The 17,771-nt window shown below is 36.1% G+C and overlaps 1 protein-coding gene across 1 annotated transcript in view; it reads left to right on the top strand.

Moving 5' to 3' along the window:
- LOC117345310 (von Willebrand factor D and EGF domain-containing protein-like) overlaps positions 1-17,406 on the top strand; it is a 48,465-nt gene extending 31,059 nt beyond the window's left edge. Inside the window, exons 17-20 of the mRNA XM_033908382.1 lie at positions 471-582; positions 814-941; positions 14,028-14,145; positions 15,530-17,406. Coding sequence (XP_033764273.1) covers positions 471-582; positions 814-941; positions 14,028-14,145; positions 15,530-15,711 — 540 coding nt within the window. The 3' untranslated portion in view covers positions 15,712-17,406. The remainder of the gene's footprint in view (positions 1-470; positions 583-813; positions 942-14,027; positions 14,146-15,529) is intronic.
- The last annotated feature ends 365 nt before the right edge of the window (positions 17,407-17,771 follow it).

Here is a 17,771-nt window from a genome sequence, read left to right as displayed (position 1 = left end):
CATTCGTGTTGATTTCTTCCTCGATTGTCTGTAAATAGACAAGGAGGATATTCAATTTAAGTCCAAAAATAATATACTTATTAGGATCATGTCGATCAAGCTGTACCGGAATATCTGACAGAAATTATTTTTCTGATATTTTCTTGGACTAGCAAGACCTTCCCGATCGGTAGGTTTTATGCAATCTTTGTGAACTGTATTTTCACTGGTGTTTGACTGTAAAATGAAAGTTTTGATGAATGAGTCCTAAAAGTAGCACTTTATTGATTTGTCTATAATATTCCGAATTATGTGAAATTGTAGAGAGTTTATAAAACTGTTAGAAACATGCATCAGTCCACAACGGTAAGATGATGTACGATGATAACAACCCCCGAGGTTGTATTTAATAAGATTAGACGTACTGTTAGGAGGAATTCTGTTGGTTGTTACGGTTGGACAAAGCGTGAGAATATCACGTTAAATTACAGATTGGTGGAAACTCTATCAGTCCATACGGACCACACGTTGAAGTCCCAGTATCCTTCACTAGTTTTCTAGAGGTCGAGTGTAGCCTGCCGGAAAATCTAGTGCTAATGAACGGTAAATAAGACATATTATCAAAGCTTAACACTTTCACAAACTTGGGTAAAACTTTTTTCTGTCCATATGTTTATTTTATTGATGGAGAATATATATGTGAACCCCACCCATTTTACTTTGTTTTCACGTTTATCAGGGTCTGATCTGGCTAAATGTTTGTCGTTAGCGTCGCTGAGTTAACTAAACTCAAATTCTAATCCTAATAAGATGAACCAATTTTCTCTTAAATAGAAAACTATAAGGACGCTTTCTTGGTGTCAGTGACAACTGATGGCACATTGTACAGCGCTGAACATCCCTTCATTATATATGACGGCACTTGTATGGCCTGTAATACATCTGGACACTGCAATCTAAAGGTGAGTTACACTCTAAAGGTAAGATACAATCTAAAGGTAAGTTACACTCTAAAGGTAAGTTACACTCTAAAGGTGAGTTACACTCTAAAGGTAAGTTACATTCTAAAGGTGAGCTACACTCTAAAGGTAAGTTACACTCTAAAGGTAAGTTACACTCTAAAGGTAAGTTACACTCTAAAGGTAAGTTACACTCTAAAGGTGAGTTACACTCTAAAGGTAAGTTACATTCTAAAGGTGAGCTACACTCTAAAGGTAAGTTACACTCTAAAGGTAAGTTACACTCTAAAGGTAAGTTACATTCTAAAGGTAAGATACACTCTAAAGGTAAGTTACACTCTAAAGGTAAGTTACATTCTAAAGGTAAGATACACTCTAAAGGTGAGCTACACTCTAAAGGTGAGCTACACTCTAAAGGTAAGTTACACTCTAAAGGTGAGCTACACTCTAAAGGTAAGATACACTCTAAAGGTAAGCTACACTCTAAAGGTAAGTTACACTCTAAAGGTAAGATACACTCTAAAGGTAAGATACACTCTAAAGGTGAGCTACACTCTAAAGGTAAGTTACATTCTAAAGGTAAGATACACTCTAAAGGTAAGTTACATTCTAAAGGTAAGATACACTCTAAAGGTAAGATACACTCTAAATGTAAGTTACATTCTAAAGGTAAGATACACTCTAAAGGTAAGTTACATTCTAAAGGTAAGATACACTCTAAATGTAAGTTACATTCTAAAGGTTAGATACACTCTAAAGGTAAGTTACATTCTAAAGGTAAGATACACTCTAAAGGTAAGTTACACTCTAAAGGTGAGCTACACTCTAAAGGTAAGTTACACTCTAAAGGTGAGCTACACTCTAAAGGTAAGTTACACTCTAAAGGTAAGTTACACTCTAAAGGTAAGTTACACTCTAAAGGTAAGATACACTCTAAAGGTAAGATACACTCTAAAGGTAAGATACACTCTAAAGGTAATATACACTTTAAAGGTAAGATACACTCTAAAGGTAAGATACACTCTAAAGGTAAGATACACTCTAAAGGTAAGCTACACTCTAAAGGTAAGTTACACTCTAAAGGTTAGATACACTCTAAAGGTTAGATACACTCTAAAGGTGAGCTACACTCTAAAGGTAAGATACAATCTAAAGGTAAGTTACACTCTAAAGGTAAGTTACACTCTAAAGGTAAGATACACTCTAAAGGTAAGTTACATTCCAAAGGTAAGTTACACTCTAAAGGTAAGATACACTCTAAAGGTAAGATACATTCTAAAGTTAAGTAACACTCTAAAGGTAAGTAACACTCTAAAGGTTAGATACACTCTAAAGGTAAGATACACTCTAAAGGTAAGTTACATTCTAAAGGTAAGTAACACTCTAAAGGTAAGTAACACTCTAAAGGTGAGTTACATTCTAAAGGTAAGATACATTCTAAAGGTTAGATACACTCTAAAGGTAAGATACACTCTAAAGGTAAGTAACACTCTAAAGGTAAGTAACACTCTAAAGGTGAGTTACATTCTAAAGGTAAGATACACTCTAAAAGTGAGCTACACTCTAAAGGTGAGCTACACTATAAAGGTAAGTTACACTCTAAAGGTGAGCTACACTCTAAAGGTAAGATACACTCTAAAGGTAAGTTATACTCTAAAGGTAAGATACACTCTAAAGGTTAGATACACTCTAAATGTAAGTTACATTCTAAAGGTAAGATACACTCTAAAGGTAAGTTACATTCTAAAGGTAAGATACACTCTAAATGTAAGTTACATTCTAAAGGTTAGATACACTCTAAAGGTAAGTTACATTCTAAAGGTAAGTTACACTCTAAAGGTAAGTTACACTCTAAAGGTGAGCTACACTCTAAAGGTAAGTTACACTCTAAAGGTGAGCTACACTCTAAAGGTAGGCTACACTCTAAAGGTAAGTTACACTCTAAAGGTAAGTTACACTCTAAAGGTTAGATACACTCTAAAGGTAAGTTACACTCTAAAGGTAAGCTACACTCTAAAGGTAAGTTACACTCTAAAGGTTAGATACACTCTAAAGGTTAGATACACTCTAAAGGTGAGCTACACTCTAAAGGTAAGATACAATCTAAAGGTAAGTTACACTCTAAAGGTAAGTTACACTCTAAAGGTAAGTTACATTCTAAAGGTAAGTTACACTCTAAAGGTAAGATACACTTTAAAGGTAAGATACACTCTAAAGGTAAGTTACATTCCAAAGGTAAGTTACACTCTAAAGGTAAGATACACTCTAAAGGTAAGATACATTCTAAAGTTAAGTAACACTCTAAAGGTAAGTAACACTCTAAAGGTTAGATACACTCTAAAGGTAAGATACACTCTAAAGGTAAGTTACATTCTAAAGGTAAGTAACACTCTAAAGGTTAGATACACTCTAAAGGTAAGATACACTCTAAAGGTAAGTAACACTCTAAAGGTAAGTAACACTCTAAAGGTGAGTTACATTCTAAAGGTAAGATACACTCTAAAGGTAAGTTACACTCTAAAGGTAAGTTACACTCTACAGGTGAGTTATAGTCTAAAGGATAGCTTCACTGTAAAGGTCAGAAGTGTTTTGTGTTAGATACCTCAGCTATCACTGTAGTCATCATATATCATAGTGGCGGGTCAGAAGTGTTTTGTGTTAGATACCTCAGCTATCACTGTAGTCATCATATATCATAGTGGCGAGTCAGAAGTGTTTTGTGTTAGATACCTCAGCTATCACTGTAGTCATCATATATCATAGTGGCGAGTCAGAAGTGTTTTGTGTTAGATACCTCAGCTATCACTGTAGTCATCATATATCATAGTGGTAAGTCAGAAGTGTTTTGTGTTAGATACCTCAGCTATCACTGTAGTCATCATATATCATAGTGGCGGGTCAGAAGTGTTTTGTGTTAGATACCTCAGCTATCACTGTAGTCATCATATATCATAGTGGTGGGTCAGAAGTGTTTTGTGTTAGATACCTCAGCTATCACTGTAGTCATCATATATCATAGTGGTGGGTCAGAAGTGTTTTGTGTTAGATACCTCAGCTATCACTGTAGTCATCATATATCATAGTGGTAAGTCAGAAGTGTTCTTGTGTTAGATACCTCAGCTACCACTGTAAACATCATATATCATAGTGGTGAGTCAGAAGTGTTTTGTGTTAGATACCTCAGCTATCACTGTAGTCATCATATATCATAGTGGTAAGTCAGAAGTGTTTTGTGTTAGATACCTCAGCTATCACTGTAGTCATCATATATCATAGTGGCGAGTCAGAAGTGTTTTGTGTTAGATACCTCAGCTATCACTGTAGTCATCATATATCATAGTGGCGAGTCAGAAGTGTTTTGTGTTAGATACCTCAGCTATCACTGTAGTCATCATATATCATAGTGGCGAGTCAGAAGTGTTTTGTGTTAGATACCTCAGCTATCACTGTAGTCATCATATATCATAGTGGCGGGTCAGAAGTGTTTTGTGTTAGATACCTCAGCTATCACTGTAGTCATCATATATCATAGTGGCGGGTCAGAAGTGTTTTGTGTTAGATACCTCAGCTATCACTGTAGTCATCATATATCATAGTGGCGAGTCAGAAGTGTTTGTGTTAGATACCTCAGCTATCACTGTAGTCATCATATATCATAGTGGTAAGTCAGAAGTGTTTTGTGTTAGATACCTCAGCTACCACTGTAGTCATCATATATCATAGTGGTAAGTCAGAAGTGTTTGTGTTAGATACCTCAGCTATCACTGTAGTCATCATATATCATAGTGGTAGAGTCAGAAGTGTCTTGTGTTAGATACCTCAGCTATCCACTGTAGTCATCATATATCATAGTGGTAAGTCAGAAGTGTTTTGTGTTAGATACCTCAGCTATCACTGTAGTCATCATATATCATAGTGGTAGGTCAGAAGTGTTTTGTGTTAGATACCTCAGCTATCACTGTAGTCATCATATATCATAGTGGTAAGTCAGAAGTGTTTTGTGTTAGATACCTCAGCTATCACTGTAGTCATCATATATCATAGTGGTAGGTCAGAAGTGTTTTGTGTTAGATACCTCAGCTATCACTGTAGTCATCATATATCATAGTGGTAGGTCAGAAGTGTTTTGTGTTAGATACCTCAGCTATCACTGTAGTCATCATATATCATAGTGGTAGGGTCAGAAGTGTTTTGTGTTAGATACCTCAGCTATCACTGTAGTCATCATATATCATAGTGGTAAGTCAGAAGTGTTTTGTGTTAGATACCTCAGCTATCACTGTAGTCATCATATATCATAGTGGTAGGTCAGAAGTGTTTTGTGTTAGATACCTCAGCTACCACTGTAGTCATCATATATCATAGTGGTAAGTCAGAAGTGTTTTGTGTTAGATACCTCAGCTATCACTGTAGTCATCATATATCATAGTGGTAGGGTCAGAAGTGTTTTGTGTTAGATACCTCAGCTATCACTGTAGTCATCATATATCATAGTGGTAGTCAGAAGTGTTTTGTGTTAGATACCTCAGCTACCACTGTAGTCATCATATATCATAGTGGTAAGTCAGAAGTGTTTTGTGTTAGATACCTCAGCTATCACTGTAGTCATCATATATCATAGTGGTAAGTCAGAAGTGTTTTGTGTTAGATACCTCAGCTACCACTGTAGTCATCATATATCATAGTGGTAAGTCAGAAGTGTTTTGTGTTAGATACCTCAGCTATCACTGTAGTCATCATATATCATAGTGGTAGGTCAGAAGTGTTTTGTGTTAGATACCTCAGCTATCACTGTAGTCATCATATATCATAGTGGTAAGTCAGAAGTGTTTTGTGTTAGATACCTCAGCTACCACTGTAGTCATCATATATCATAGTGGTAAGTCAGAAGTGTTTTGTGTTAGATACCTCAGCTATCACTGTAGTCATCATATATCATAGTGGTGGGTCAGAAGTGTTTTGTGTTAGATACCTCAGCTATCACTGTAGTCATCATATATCATAGTGGTAAGTCAGAAGTGTTTTGTGTTAGATACCTCAGCTATCACTGTAGTCATCATATATCATAGTGGTAGGTCAGAAGTGTTTTGTGTTAGATACCTCAGCTATCACTGTAGTCATCATATATCATAGTGGTAGGTCAGAAGTGTTTTGTGTTAGATACCTCAGCTATCACTGTAGTCATCATATATCATAGTGGCGGGTCAGAAGTGTTTTGTGTTAGATATCTCAGCTATCACTGTAGTCATCATATATCATAGTGGTATGTCAGAAGTGTTTTGTGTTAGATACCTCAGCTATCACTGTAGTCATCATATATCATAGTGGTAAGTCAGAAGTGTTTTGTGTTAGATACCTCAGCTATCACTGTAGTCATCATATATCATAGTGGCGGGTCAGAAGTGTTTTGTGTTAGATACCTCAGCTATCACTGTAGTCATCATATATCATAGTGGTAGGTCAGAAGTGTTTTGTGTTAGATACCTCAGCTATCACTGTAGTCATCATATATCATAGTGGCGAGTCAGAAGTGTTTTGTGTTAGATACCTCAGCTACCACTGTAGTCATCATATATCATAGTGGCGGGTCAGAAGTGTTTTGTGTTAGATACCTCAGCTATCACTGTAGTCATCATATATCATAGTGGTGGGTCAGAAGTGTTTTGTGTTAGATACCTCAGCTATCACTGTAGTCATCATATATCATAGTGGCGGGTCAGAAGTGTTTTGTGTTAGATACCTCAGCTATCACTGTAGTCATCATATATCATAGTGGTAGGTCAGAAGTGTTTTGTGTTAGATACCTCAGCTATCACTGTAGTCATCATATATCATAGTGGCGAGTCAGAAGTGTTTTGTGTTAGATACCTCAGCTATCACTGTAGTCATCATATATCATAGTGGTGGGTCAGAAGTGTTTTGTGTTAGATACCTCAGCTATCACTGTAGTCATCATATATCATAGTGGTAAGTCAGAAGTGTTTTGTGTTAGATATCTCAGCTACCACTGTAGTCATCATATATCATAGTGGTAAGTCAGAAGTGTTTTGTGTTAGATACCTCAGCTATCACTGTAGTCATCATATATCATAGTGGCGGGTCAGAAGTGTTTTGTGTTAGATACCTCAGCTATCACTGTAGTCATCATATATCATAGTGGCGAGTCAGAAGTGTTTTGTGTTAGATACCTCAGCTATCACTGTAGTCATCATATATCATAGTGGCGAAGTCAGAAGTGTTTTGTGTTAGATACCTCAGCTATCACTGTAGTCATCATATATCATAGTGGCGAGTCAGAAGTGTTTTGTGTTAGATACCTCAGCTATCACTGTAGTCATCATATATCATAGTGGTAAGTCAGAAGTGTTTTGTGTTAGATATCTCAGCTATCACTGTAGTCATCATATATCATAGTGGTGGGTCAGAAGTGTTTTGTGTTAGATACCTCAGCTATCACTGTAGTCATCATATATCATAGTGGTGGGTCAGAAGTGTTTTGTGTTAGATACCTCAGCTATCACTGTAGTCATCATATATCATAGTGGCGGGTCAGAAGTGTTTTGTGTTAGATACCTCAGCTACCACTGTAGTCATCATATATCATAGTGGCGAAGTCAGAAGTGTTTTGTGTTAGATACCTCAGCTATCCACTGTAGTCATCATATATCATAGTGGTAAGTCAGAAGTGTTTTGTGTTAGATACCTCAGCTATCACTGTAGTCATCATATATCATAGTGGCGGGTCAGAAGTGTTTTGTGTTAGATACCTCAGCTACCACTGTAGTCATCATATATCATAGTGGTAAGTCAGAAGTGTTTTGTGTTAGATACCTCAGCTATCACTGTAGTCATCATATATCATAGTGGTAGGTCAGAAGTGTTTTGTGTTAGATACCTCAGCTACCACTGTAGTCATCATATATCATAGTGGTAAGTCAGAAGTGTTTTGTGTTAGATACCTCAGCTATCACTGTAGTCATCATATATCATAGTGGTGGGTCAGAAGTGTTTTGTGTTAGATACCTCAGCTATCACTGTAGTCATCATATATCATAGTGGTAGTCAGAAGTGTTTTGTGTTAGATACCTCAGCTATCACTGTAGTCATCATATATCATAGTGGTAGGTCAGAAGTGTTTTGTGTTAGATACCTCAGCTACCACTGTAGTCATCATATATCATAGTGGCGGGTCAGAAGTGTTTTGTGTTAGATACCTCAGCTATCACTGTCGTCATCATAGTGGTAAGTCAGAAGTGTTTTGTGTTAGATATCTCAGCTATCACTGTAGTCATCATATATCATAGTGGTGGGTCAGAAGTGTTTTGTGTTAGATACCTCAGCTATCACTGTCGTCATCATAGTGGCGAGTCAGAAGTGTTTTGTGTTAGATACCTCAGCTATCACTGTAGTCATCATATATCATAGTGGTAAGTCAGAAGTGTTTTGTGTTAGATACCTCAGCTATCACTGTAGTCATCATATATCATAGTGGTGGGTCAGAAGTGTTTTGTGTTAGATACCTCAGCTATCACTGTAGTCATCATATATCATAGTGGTAAGTCAGAAGTGTTTTGTGTTAGATACCTCAGCTATCACTGTAGTCATCATATATCATAGTGGCGAGTCAGAAGTGTTTTGTGTTAGATACCTCAGCTACCACTGTAGTCATCATATATCATAGTGGTAAGTTAGAAGTGTTTTGTGTTATATACCTCAGCTACCACTGTAGTCATCATATATCATAGTGGGGAGTCAGAAGTGTTTTGTGTTAGATACCTCAGCTATCACTGTCGTCATCATAGTGGCGAGTCAGAAGTGTTTTTTGTAAGATATATCAGCTATCACTGTCGTCATCATAGTGGCGGGTCAGAAGTGTTTTTTGTGTTAAATACCTCAGCTACCACTGTCGTCATCATATATCATAGTGGTGGGTCAGAAGTGTTTTGTGTTAGATACCTCAGCTATCACTGTAGTCATCATATATCATAGTGGTGGGTCAGAAGTGTTTTGTGTTAGATACCTCAGCTATCACTGTAATCATCATATATCATAGTGGCGAGTCAGAAGTGTTTTGTGTTAGATACCTCAGCTATCACTGTAATCATCATATATCATAGTGGCGGGTCAGAAGTGTTTTGTGTTAGATACCTCAGCCATCACTGTCGTCATCATATATCATAGTGGCGAGTCAGAAGTGTTTTGTGTTAGATACCTCAGCTACCACTGTAGTCATCATATATCATAGTGGTAAGTCAGAAGTGTTTTGTGTTAGATACCTCAGCTATCACTGTAGTCATCATATATCATAGTGGCGAGTCAGAAGTGTTTTGTGTTAGATATATCAGCTATCACTGTAGTCATCATATATCATAGTGGTAAGTCAGAAGTGTTTTGTGTTAGATACCTCAGCTATCACTGTAGTCATCATATATCATAGTGGCGGGTCAGAAGTGTTTTGTGTTAGATACCTCAGCTACCACTGTAGTCATCATATATCATAGTGGTAGGGTCAGAAGTGTTTTGTGTTAGATACCTCAGCTATCACTGTAGTCATCATAGTGGTAAGTCAGAAGTGTTTTGTGTTAGATACCTCAGCTATCACTGTAGTCATCATATATCATAGTGGCGAGTCAGAAGTGTTTTGTGTTAGATACCTCAGCTACCACTGTAGTCATCATATATCATAGTGGTGGGTCAGAAGTGTTTTGTGTTAGATACCTCAGCCATCACTGTAGTCATCATATATCATAGTGGCGGGTCAGAAGTGTTTTGTGTTAGATACCTCAGCTACCACTGTAGTCATCATATATCATAGTGGTGGGTCAGAAGTGTTTTGTGTTAGATACCTCAGCTATCACTGTAGTCATTATATATCATAGTGGTAAGTCAGAAGTGTTCTGTGTTAGATACCTCAGCTATCACTGTAGTCATTATATATCATAGTGGCGAGTCAGAAGTGTTTTGTGTTAGATATATCAGCTATCACTGTCGTCATCATATATCATAGTGGTAAGTCAGAAGTGTTTTGTGTTAGATACCTCAGCTATCACTGTAGTCATCATATATCATAGTGGCGGGTCAGAAGTGTTTTGTGTTAGATACCTCAGCTACCACTGTAGTCATCATATATCATAGTGGTGGGTCAGAAGTGTTTTGTGTTAGATACCTCAGCTATCACTCTCGTCATCATAGTGGTAAGTCAGAAGTGTTTTGTGTTAGATACCTAAGCTATCACTGTAGTCATCATATATCATAGTGGCGAGTCAGAAGTGTTTTGTGTATGATATATCAGCTACCACTGTCGTCATCATATATCATAGTGGTGGGTCAGAAGTGTTTTGTGTTAGATACCTCAGCCATCACTGTAGTCATCATATATCATAGTGGCGGGTCAGAAGTGTTTTGTGTTAGATACCTCAGCTACCACTGTAGTCATCATATATCATAGTGGTGGGTCAGAAGTGTTTTGTGTTAGATACCTCAGCTATCACTGTAGTCATTATATATCATAGTGGTAAGTCAGAAGTGTTTTGTGTTAGATACCTAAGCTATCACTGTAGTCATCATGTATCATAGTGGCGGGTCAGAAGTGTTTTGTGTTAGATACCTCAGCTATCACTGTAGTCATTATATATCATAGTGGTGGGTCAGAAGTGTTTTGTGTTAGATACCTCAGCTATCACTGTAATCATCATATATCATAGTGGTGGGTCAGAAGTGTTTTGTGTTAGATACCTCAGCTATCACTGTAATCATCATATATCATAGTGGTGGGTCAGAAGTGTTTTGTGTTAGATACCTCAGCTATCACTGTAATCATCATATATCATAGTGGTGGGTCAGAAGTGTTTTGTGTTAGATACCTCAGCTATCACTGTAATCATCATATATCATAGTGGTGGATCAGAAGTGTTTTGTGTTAGATACCTCAGCTATCACTGTAGTCATCATATATCATAGTGGTAAGTCAGAAGTGTTTTGTGTTAGATACCTCAGCTATCACTGTAATCATCATATATCATAGTGGCGAATCAGAAGTGTTTTGTGTTAGATATCTCAGCTACCACTGTAATCATCATATATCATAGTGGCGAATCAGAAGTGTTTTGTGTTAGATACCTCAGCTATCACTGTCGTCATCATATATCATAGTGGTGGGTCAGAAGTGTTTTGTGTTAGATACCTCAGCTATCACTGTCGTCATCATATATCATAGTGGTGGGTCAGAAGTGTTTTGTGTTAGATACCTCAGCTATCACTGTAGTCATCATATATCATAGTGGCGGGTCAGAAGTGTTTTGTGTTAGATACCTCAGCTATCACTGTAGTCATCATATATCATAGTGGTAAGTCAGAAGTGTTCTGTGTTAGATACCTCAGCTATCACTGTCGTCATGATAGTGGCGGGTCAGAAGTGTCTTGTATTAGATACCTCAGCTATCACTGTCGTCATCATATATCATAGTGGTGGGTCAGAAGTGTTTTGTGTTAGATACCTCAGCTATCACTGTAGTCATCATATATCATAGTGGTAAGTCAGAAGTGTTCTGTGTTAGATACCTCAGCTATCACTGTCGTCATGATAGTGGCGGGTCAGAAGTGTCTTGTATTAGATACCTCAGCTATCACTGTAGTCATCATATATCATAGTGGCGGGTCAGAAGTGTTTTGTGTTAGATACCTCAGCTATCACTGTAGTCATCATATATCATAGTGGCGAGTCAGAAGTGTTTTGTGTTAGATACCTCAGCTATCACTGTAGTCATCATATATCATAGTGGCGAGTCAGAAGTGTTTTGTGTTAGATACCTCAGCTATCACTGTAGTCATCATATATCATAGTGGCGAGTCAGAAGTGTCTTGTGTAAGATATATCAGCCATCACTGTAGTCATCATATATCATAGTGGTGGGTCAGAAGTGTTTTGTGTTAGATACCTCAGCTACCACTGTAGTCATCATATATCATAGTGGTGGGTCAGAAGTGTTTTGTGTTAGATACCTCAGCTATCACTGTAGTCATCATATATCATAGTGGCGAGTCAGAAGTGTTTTGTGTTAGATACCTCAGCTATCACTGTAGTCATCATATATCATAGTGGTAAGTCAGAAGTGTTTTGTGTTAGATACCTCAGCTATCACTGTCGTCATCATATATCATAGTGGTGGGTCAGAAGTGTCTTGTGTAAGATATATCAGCTACCACTGTAGTCATCATATATCATAGTGGCGGGTCAGAAGTGTTTTGTGTTAGATACCTCAGCTACCACTGTAGTCATCATAGTGGTGGGTCAGAAGTGTTTTGTGTTAGATATCTCAGCTATCACTGTAGTCATCATATATCATAGTGGTGGGTCAGAAGTGTTTTGTGTTAGATACCTCAGCTATCATTGTAGTCATCATATATCATAGTGGTGGGTCAGAAGTGTTTTGTGTTAGATATCTCAGTTATCACTGTAGTCATTATATATCATAGTGGTGGGTCAGAAGTGTTTTGTGTTAGATATATCAGCTATCACTGTAGTCATCATATATCATAGTGGCGGGTCAGAAGTGTTTTGTGTTAGATACCTCAGCTACCACTGTAGTCATCATATATCATAGTGGCGGGTCAGAAGTGTTTTGTGTTAGATACCTCAGCTATCACTGTAGTCATCATATATCATAGTGGCGAGTCAGAAGTGTTTTGTGGTAGATACCTCAGCTATCACTGTAGTCATCATATATCATAGTGGCGGGTCAGAAGTGTTTTGTGTTAGATACCTCAGCTATCACTGTAGTCATCATATATCATCGTGTTGGGTCAGAAGTGTTTTGTGGTAGATACCTCAGCTATCATTGTAGTCATCATATATCATCGTGTTGGGTCAGAAGTGTTTTGTGTTAGATACCTCAGCTATCATTGTAGTCATCATATATCATCGTGTTGGGTCAGAAGTGTTTTGTGTTAGATACCTCAGCTATCACTGTAGTCATCATATATCATAGTGGCGAGTCAGAAGTGTTTTGTGTTAGATACCTCAGCTATCACTGTCGTCATCATATATCATAGTGGCGGGTCAGAAGTGTTTTGTGTTAGATACCTCAGCTATCATTGTAGTCATCATATATCATAGTGGCGGGTCAGAAGTGTTTTGTGTTAGATACCTCGGCTATCACTGTAGTCATCATATATCATAGTGGCGGGTCAGAAGTGTTTTGTGTGTTAGATACCTCAGCTATCACTGTAGTCATCATATATCATAGTGGTGGGTCAGAAGTGTTTTGTGTTAGATACCTCAGCTACCACTGTAGTCATCATGTATCATAGTGGTGGGTTAGAAGTGTTTTGTGTTAGATACCTCAGCTACCACTGTAGTCATCATATATCATAGTGGTGGGTCAGAAGTGTTTTGTGTTAGATACCTCAGCTACCACTGTAGTCATCATATATCATAGTGGTGGGTCAGAAGTGTTTTGTGTTAGATACCTCAGCTATCATTGTAGTCATCATATATCATAGTGGTGGGTCAGAAGTGTTTTGTGTTAGATACCTCAGCTATCATTGTAGTCATCATATATCATAGTGGCGAGTCAGAAGTGTTTTGTGTAAGATATATCAGCTATCACTGTAATCATCATGTATCATAGTGGCGAGTCAGAAGTGTTTTGTGTTAGATACCTCAGCTACCACTGCCAGTACTTTGTCCCACTTTTCGGGGATTCGAGCTTGAGAAGGCATATTTGATCATAAGATAATTCGGGCTTTGATGGTATTTGATGTCGTCTACTGCCAAACTGACAGTGAAACAGGAAATGTACACAATTTACATACATATCTTATTATCACAGTCAAGCCAACAGGAAATGTACACAATTTACATACATATCTTATTATCACAGTCAAACCAACAGGAAATGTACACAATTTACATACATATCTTTTTATCACAGTCAAACCAACAGGAAATGTACACAATTTACATACATATCTTATTATCACAGTCAAACCAACAGGAAATGTACACAATTTACATACATATCTTTTTATCACAGTCAAACCAATAGGATAATGTACACACTTTAAGTACATATCTTATTTTCATTATAGGACAATACCTGTATGATTGACAGTTTGTGTCGACGTAGTGGGGAACAAAGTTTAGACGGCGGTTACTGTAATCCACATTCTGATCACTACTCCTGGAGCAGGAGTTCATCGGTCACAGGTGTGTTACAACAATTTATTTATCTACCTGTCTAACATATACTACTCACAGTATATAATGTATTATCTACCTGTCTAACATATACTACTCACAGTATATAATGTATTATCTACCTGTCTAACATATACTACCCACAGTATATAATGTATTATCTACCTGTCTAACATGTACTACCCACAGTATATAATGTATTATCTACCTGTCTAACATATACTACTCACAGTATATAATGTATTATATATCTGTCTAACTTATACTACTCACAGTGTATAATGTATTATCTACCTGTCTAACATATACTACTCACAGTATATAATGTATTATCTACCTGTCTAACATATACTACTCACAGTATATAATGTATTATCTATCTGTCTAACATATACTACTCACAGTATATAATGTATTATCTATCTGTCTAACATATACTACTCACAGTATATAATGTATTATCTACCTGTCTAACATATACTACTCACAGTATATAATGTATTATCTATCTGCCTAACTTATACTACTCACAGTATATAATGTATTATCTACCTGTCTAACATATACTTCTCACAGTATATAATGTATTATCTATCTGTCTAACATATACTACTCACAGTATATAATTTATTTATCTACTGGGAAAGTTTACTCTAAATAGTATACCGGGAAAGGATATTTTACTGTTGGTAGTGTACTGGGAAAGTTTTCTCTAGACAGTATACCGACAAAGTTTACTCTAAATAGTGTACCTGGAAAGTTGGGGATAGAATATTGGAAAAGTTTACTCTAAATAGAATATTGGAAAAGTTTACTCTAAATAGAATACTGGGAAAGTTTACTCTAGATAGAATACTGGGAAAATTTACTCTAAATAGAAAAGTGGGAACGTTTACTCTAAAAAATGTACCGGGAAATATTATTTTACTCTAGGTAGTGTACAGGTAAAGTTTACTCTAAACACAATACTTGTAACGTTTATTGGAGATAGTGTATTGGGAAAGTTTACTCTAAATAGAATACTTGAAAAGTTTACTCTAAACACAATACTTGTAACGTTTATTGGAGATAGTGTATTGGGAAAGTTTACTCTAAATAGAATACTTGAAAAGTTTACTCTAAACACAATACTTGTAACGTTTATTGGAGATAGTGTATTGGGAAAGTTTACTCTAAATCGAATACTTGGAAAGTTTACTCTAAATAGATAATTGGAAAAGTTTACTCTAAATAGAATATAGGAAACGTTTATTATAGATAGTATATTGGGGAAGTTAATTCTAAATAGTATACAGGGAAAGTTTACTCTAAATATAGAATACTGGGAACGTTTACTGTAGATAATATATTGGGGAAGTTAACTCTAAATAGTTTCATCTTAACATCTTTACAGAGATAAACCACTACACAGCGGCAGGGTCCGGGTGTCAGTGTGGCTATGACGAGATGAGCTTTGACTGTGCCTGCTGTACCAATAACGGCTGTCAGTGTGGACATGTCAATCCTCACATATGTACTAACTGTACTCATGTTAACCTGTGTTCATCCTACCCAAAACTCATTGTCGAAAATTAAAGGAAATCAGAAAGCTTTTACTTGTCAATTATTGCCATGTATACGTAGACTATGTACCATTTATACGTAGGTTATGTACCATTTATACGTAGACTATGTACCATCTATATGTATACTATGTACCATATATAGGTAGACTATGTACCAAATATAGGTAGACTATGTACCATTTATACGTAGACTATGTACCATATATAGGTAGACTATGTACCAAATATAGGTAGACTATGTACCAAATATAGGTAGACTATGTACCATTTATACGTAGACTATGTACCATATATAGGCAGACTATGTACCATTTATACGTAGGTTATGTACCATTTATACGTAGACTATGTATCATTTATACGTAGACCATGTACCATTTATACGTAGACTATGTATCATTTATACGTAGACTATGTATCATTTATACGTAGATTATGTATCATTTATACGTAGACAATGTACCATTTATACGTAGACTATGTACCATTTATACGTAGACTATGTACCATTTATAAAAAGACTACGTACCATTTATACGTAGACTATGTATCATTTATACGTAGATTATGTATCATTTATACGTAGACAATGTACCATTTATACGTAGACTATGTACCATTTATACGTAGACTATGTACCATTTATAAAAAGACTACGTACCATTTATACGTAGACTATGTACCATTTATACGTAGACTATGTACCATTTATACGTAGACTGTCTACCATTTATACGTAGACTATGTACCAAATATAGGTAGACTATGTACCATTTATACGTAGACTGCCTACCATTTATACGTAGACTGTCTACCATTTATACGTAGACTATGTACCATTTATACGTAGACTATGTACCATTTATACGTAGACTATGTACCATTTATACGTAGACTATGTACCATTTATACGTAGACTATGTACCATTTATACGTAGACTATGTATCATTTATACGTAGACTGTCTACCATTTATACGTAGACTGTGTATCATTTATACGTAGACTGTCTACCATTTATACGTAGACTATGTACCATTTATACGTAGACTATGTACCATTTATACGTAGACTATGTACCATTTATACGTAGACTGTGTACCATTTATACGTAGACTGTGTATCATTTATACGTAGACTGTCTACCATTTATACGTAGACTGTCTACCATTTATACGTAGACTATTTACCATTTATACGTAGACTATGTACCATTTATACGTAGACTATGTACCATTTATACGTAGACTGTCTACCATTTATATGTAGACTATGTATCATTTATACGTAGACTATGTATCATTTATACGTAGACTGTCTACCATTTATACGTAGACTATGTACCATTTATACGTAGACTATGTACCATTTATACGTAGACTGTCTACCATTTATATGTAGACTATGTACCATTTATACGTAGACTGTCTACCATTTATACGTAGACTATGTATCATTTATACGTAGACTGTCTACCATTTATACGTAGACTATGTACCATTTATACGTAGACTATGTACCATTTATACGTAGACTGTCTACCATTTATATGTAGACTATGTACCATTTATACGTAGACTATATACCATTTATACATAGACTATGTACCATTTATACGTAGACTATCACACCAGAAATGGATGTTTTTAGAATTCCAGTAATGACTTTAAAGTGACACTATATCGATTCAAATGTTTACGTTAAAAAGGTGTGGATTCAGATAAATAAAATCTGTATGCTTTTTGGTATAGCAGAATAAATTAAATTCCTTTTCTAATAACATTTGTTTTTAAATAGCTTAAATATGGAAATTTATAAACAAAGCCGATTCAAGCTAAAATCTTTATTTAAACAGTAAAGAGAATGAAATAATGTTAAGTGTAGTTATTATAACGGAGGTAAACAAATTATAATTGTCCATGACTCCCTGGACATCAACAACTTCACTTGTTCGTATTTGGATTGATAGATGTTAAATAAAACATAATAAAAGAAACTAACGATAACATAACATTTGTCCCAGAAAAGACTCTCATAAGGTGTCCTCTGATATTTTGTTCAATTTTATCCC

The sequence above is a fragment of the Pecten maximus genome, chromosome 2, assembly GCF_902652985.1.
Source record: "Pecten maximus chromosome 2, xPecMax1.1, whole genome shotgun sequence".
Taxonomy (NCBI): domain Eukaryota; kingdom Metazoa; phylum Mollusca; class Bivalvia; order Pectinida; family Pectinidae; genus Pecten; species Pecten maximus.
The sequence above is the reverse complement of the archived record's forward strand: the minus strand, read 5'-3'. Positions and strand labels throughout refer to the sequence as shown.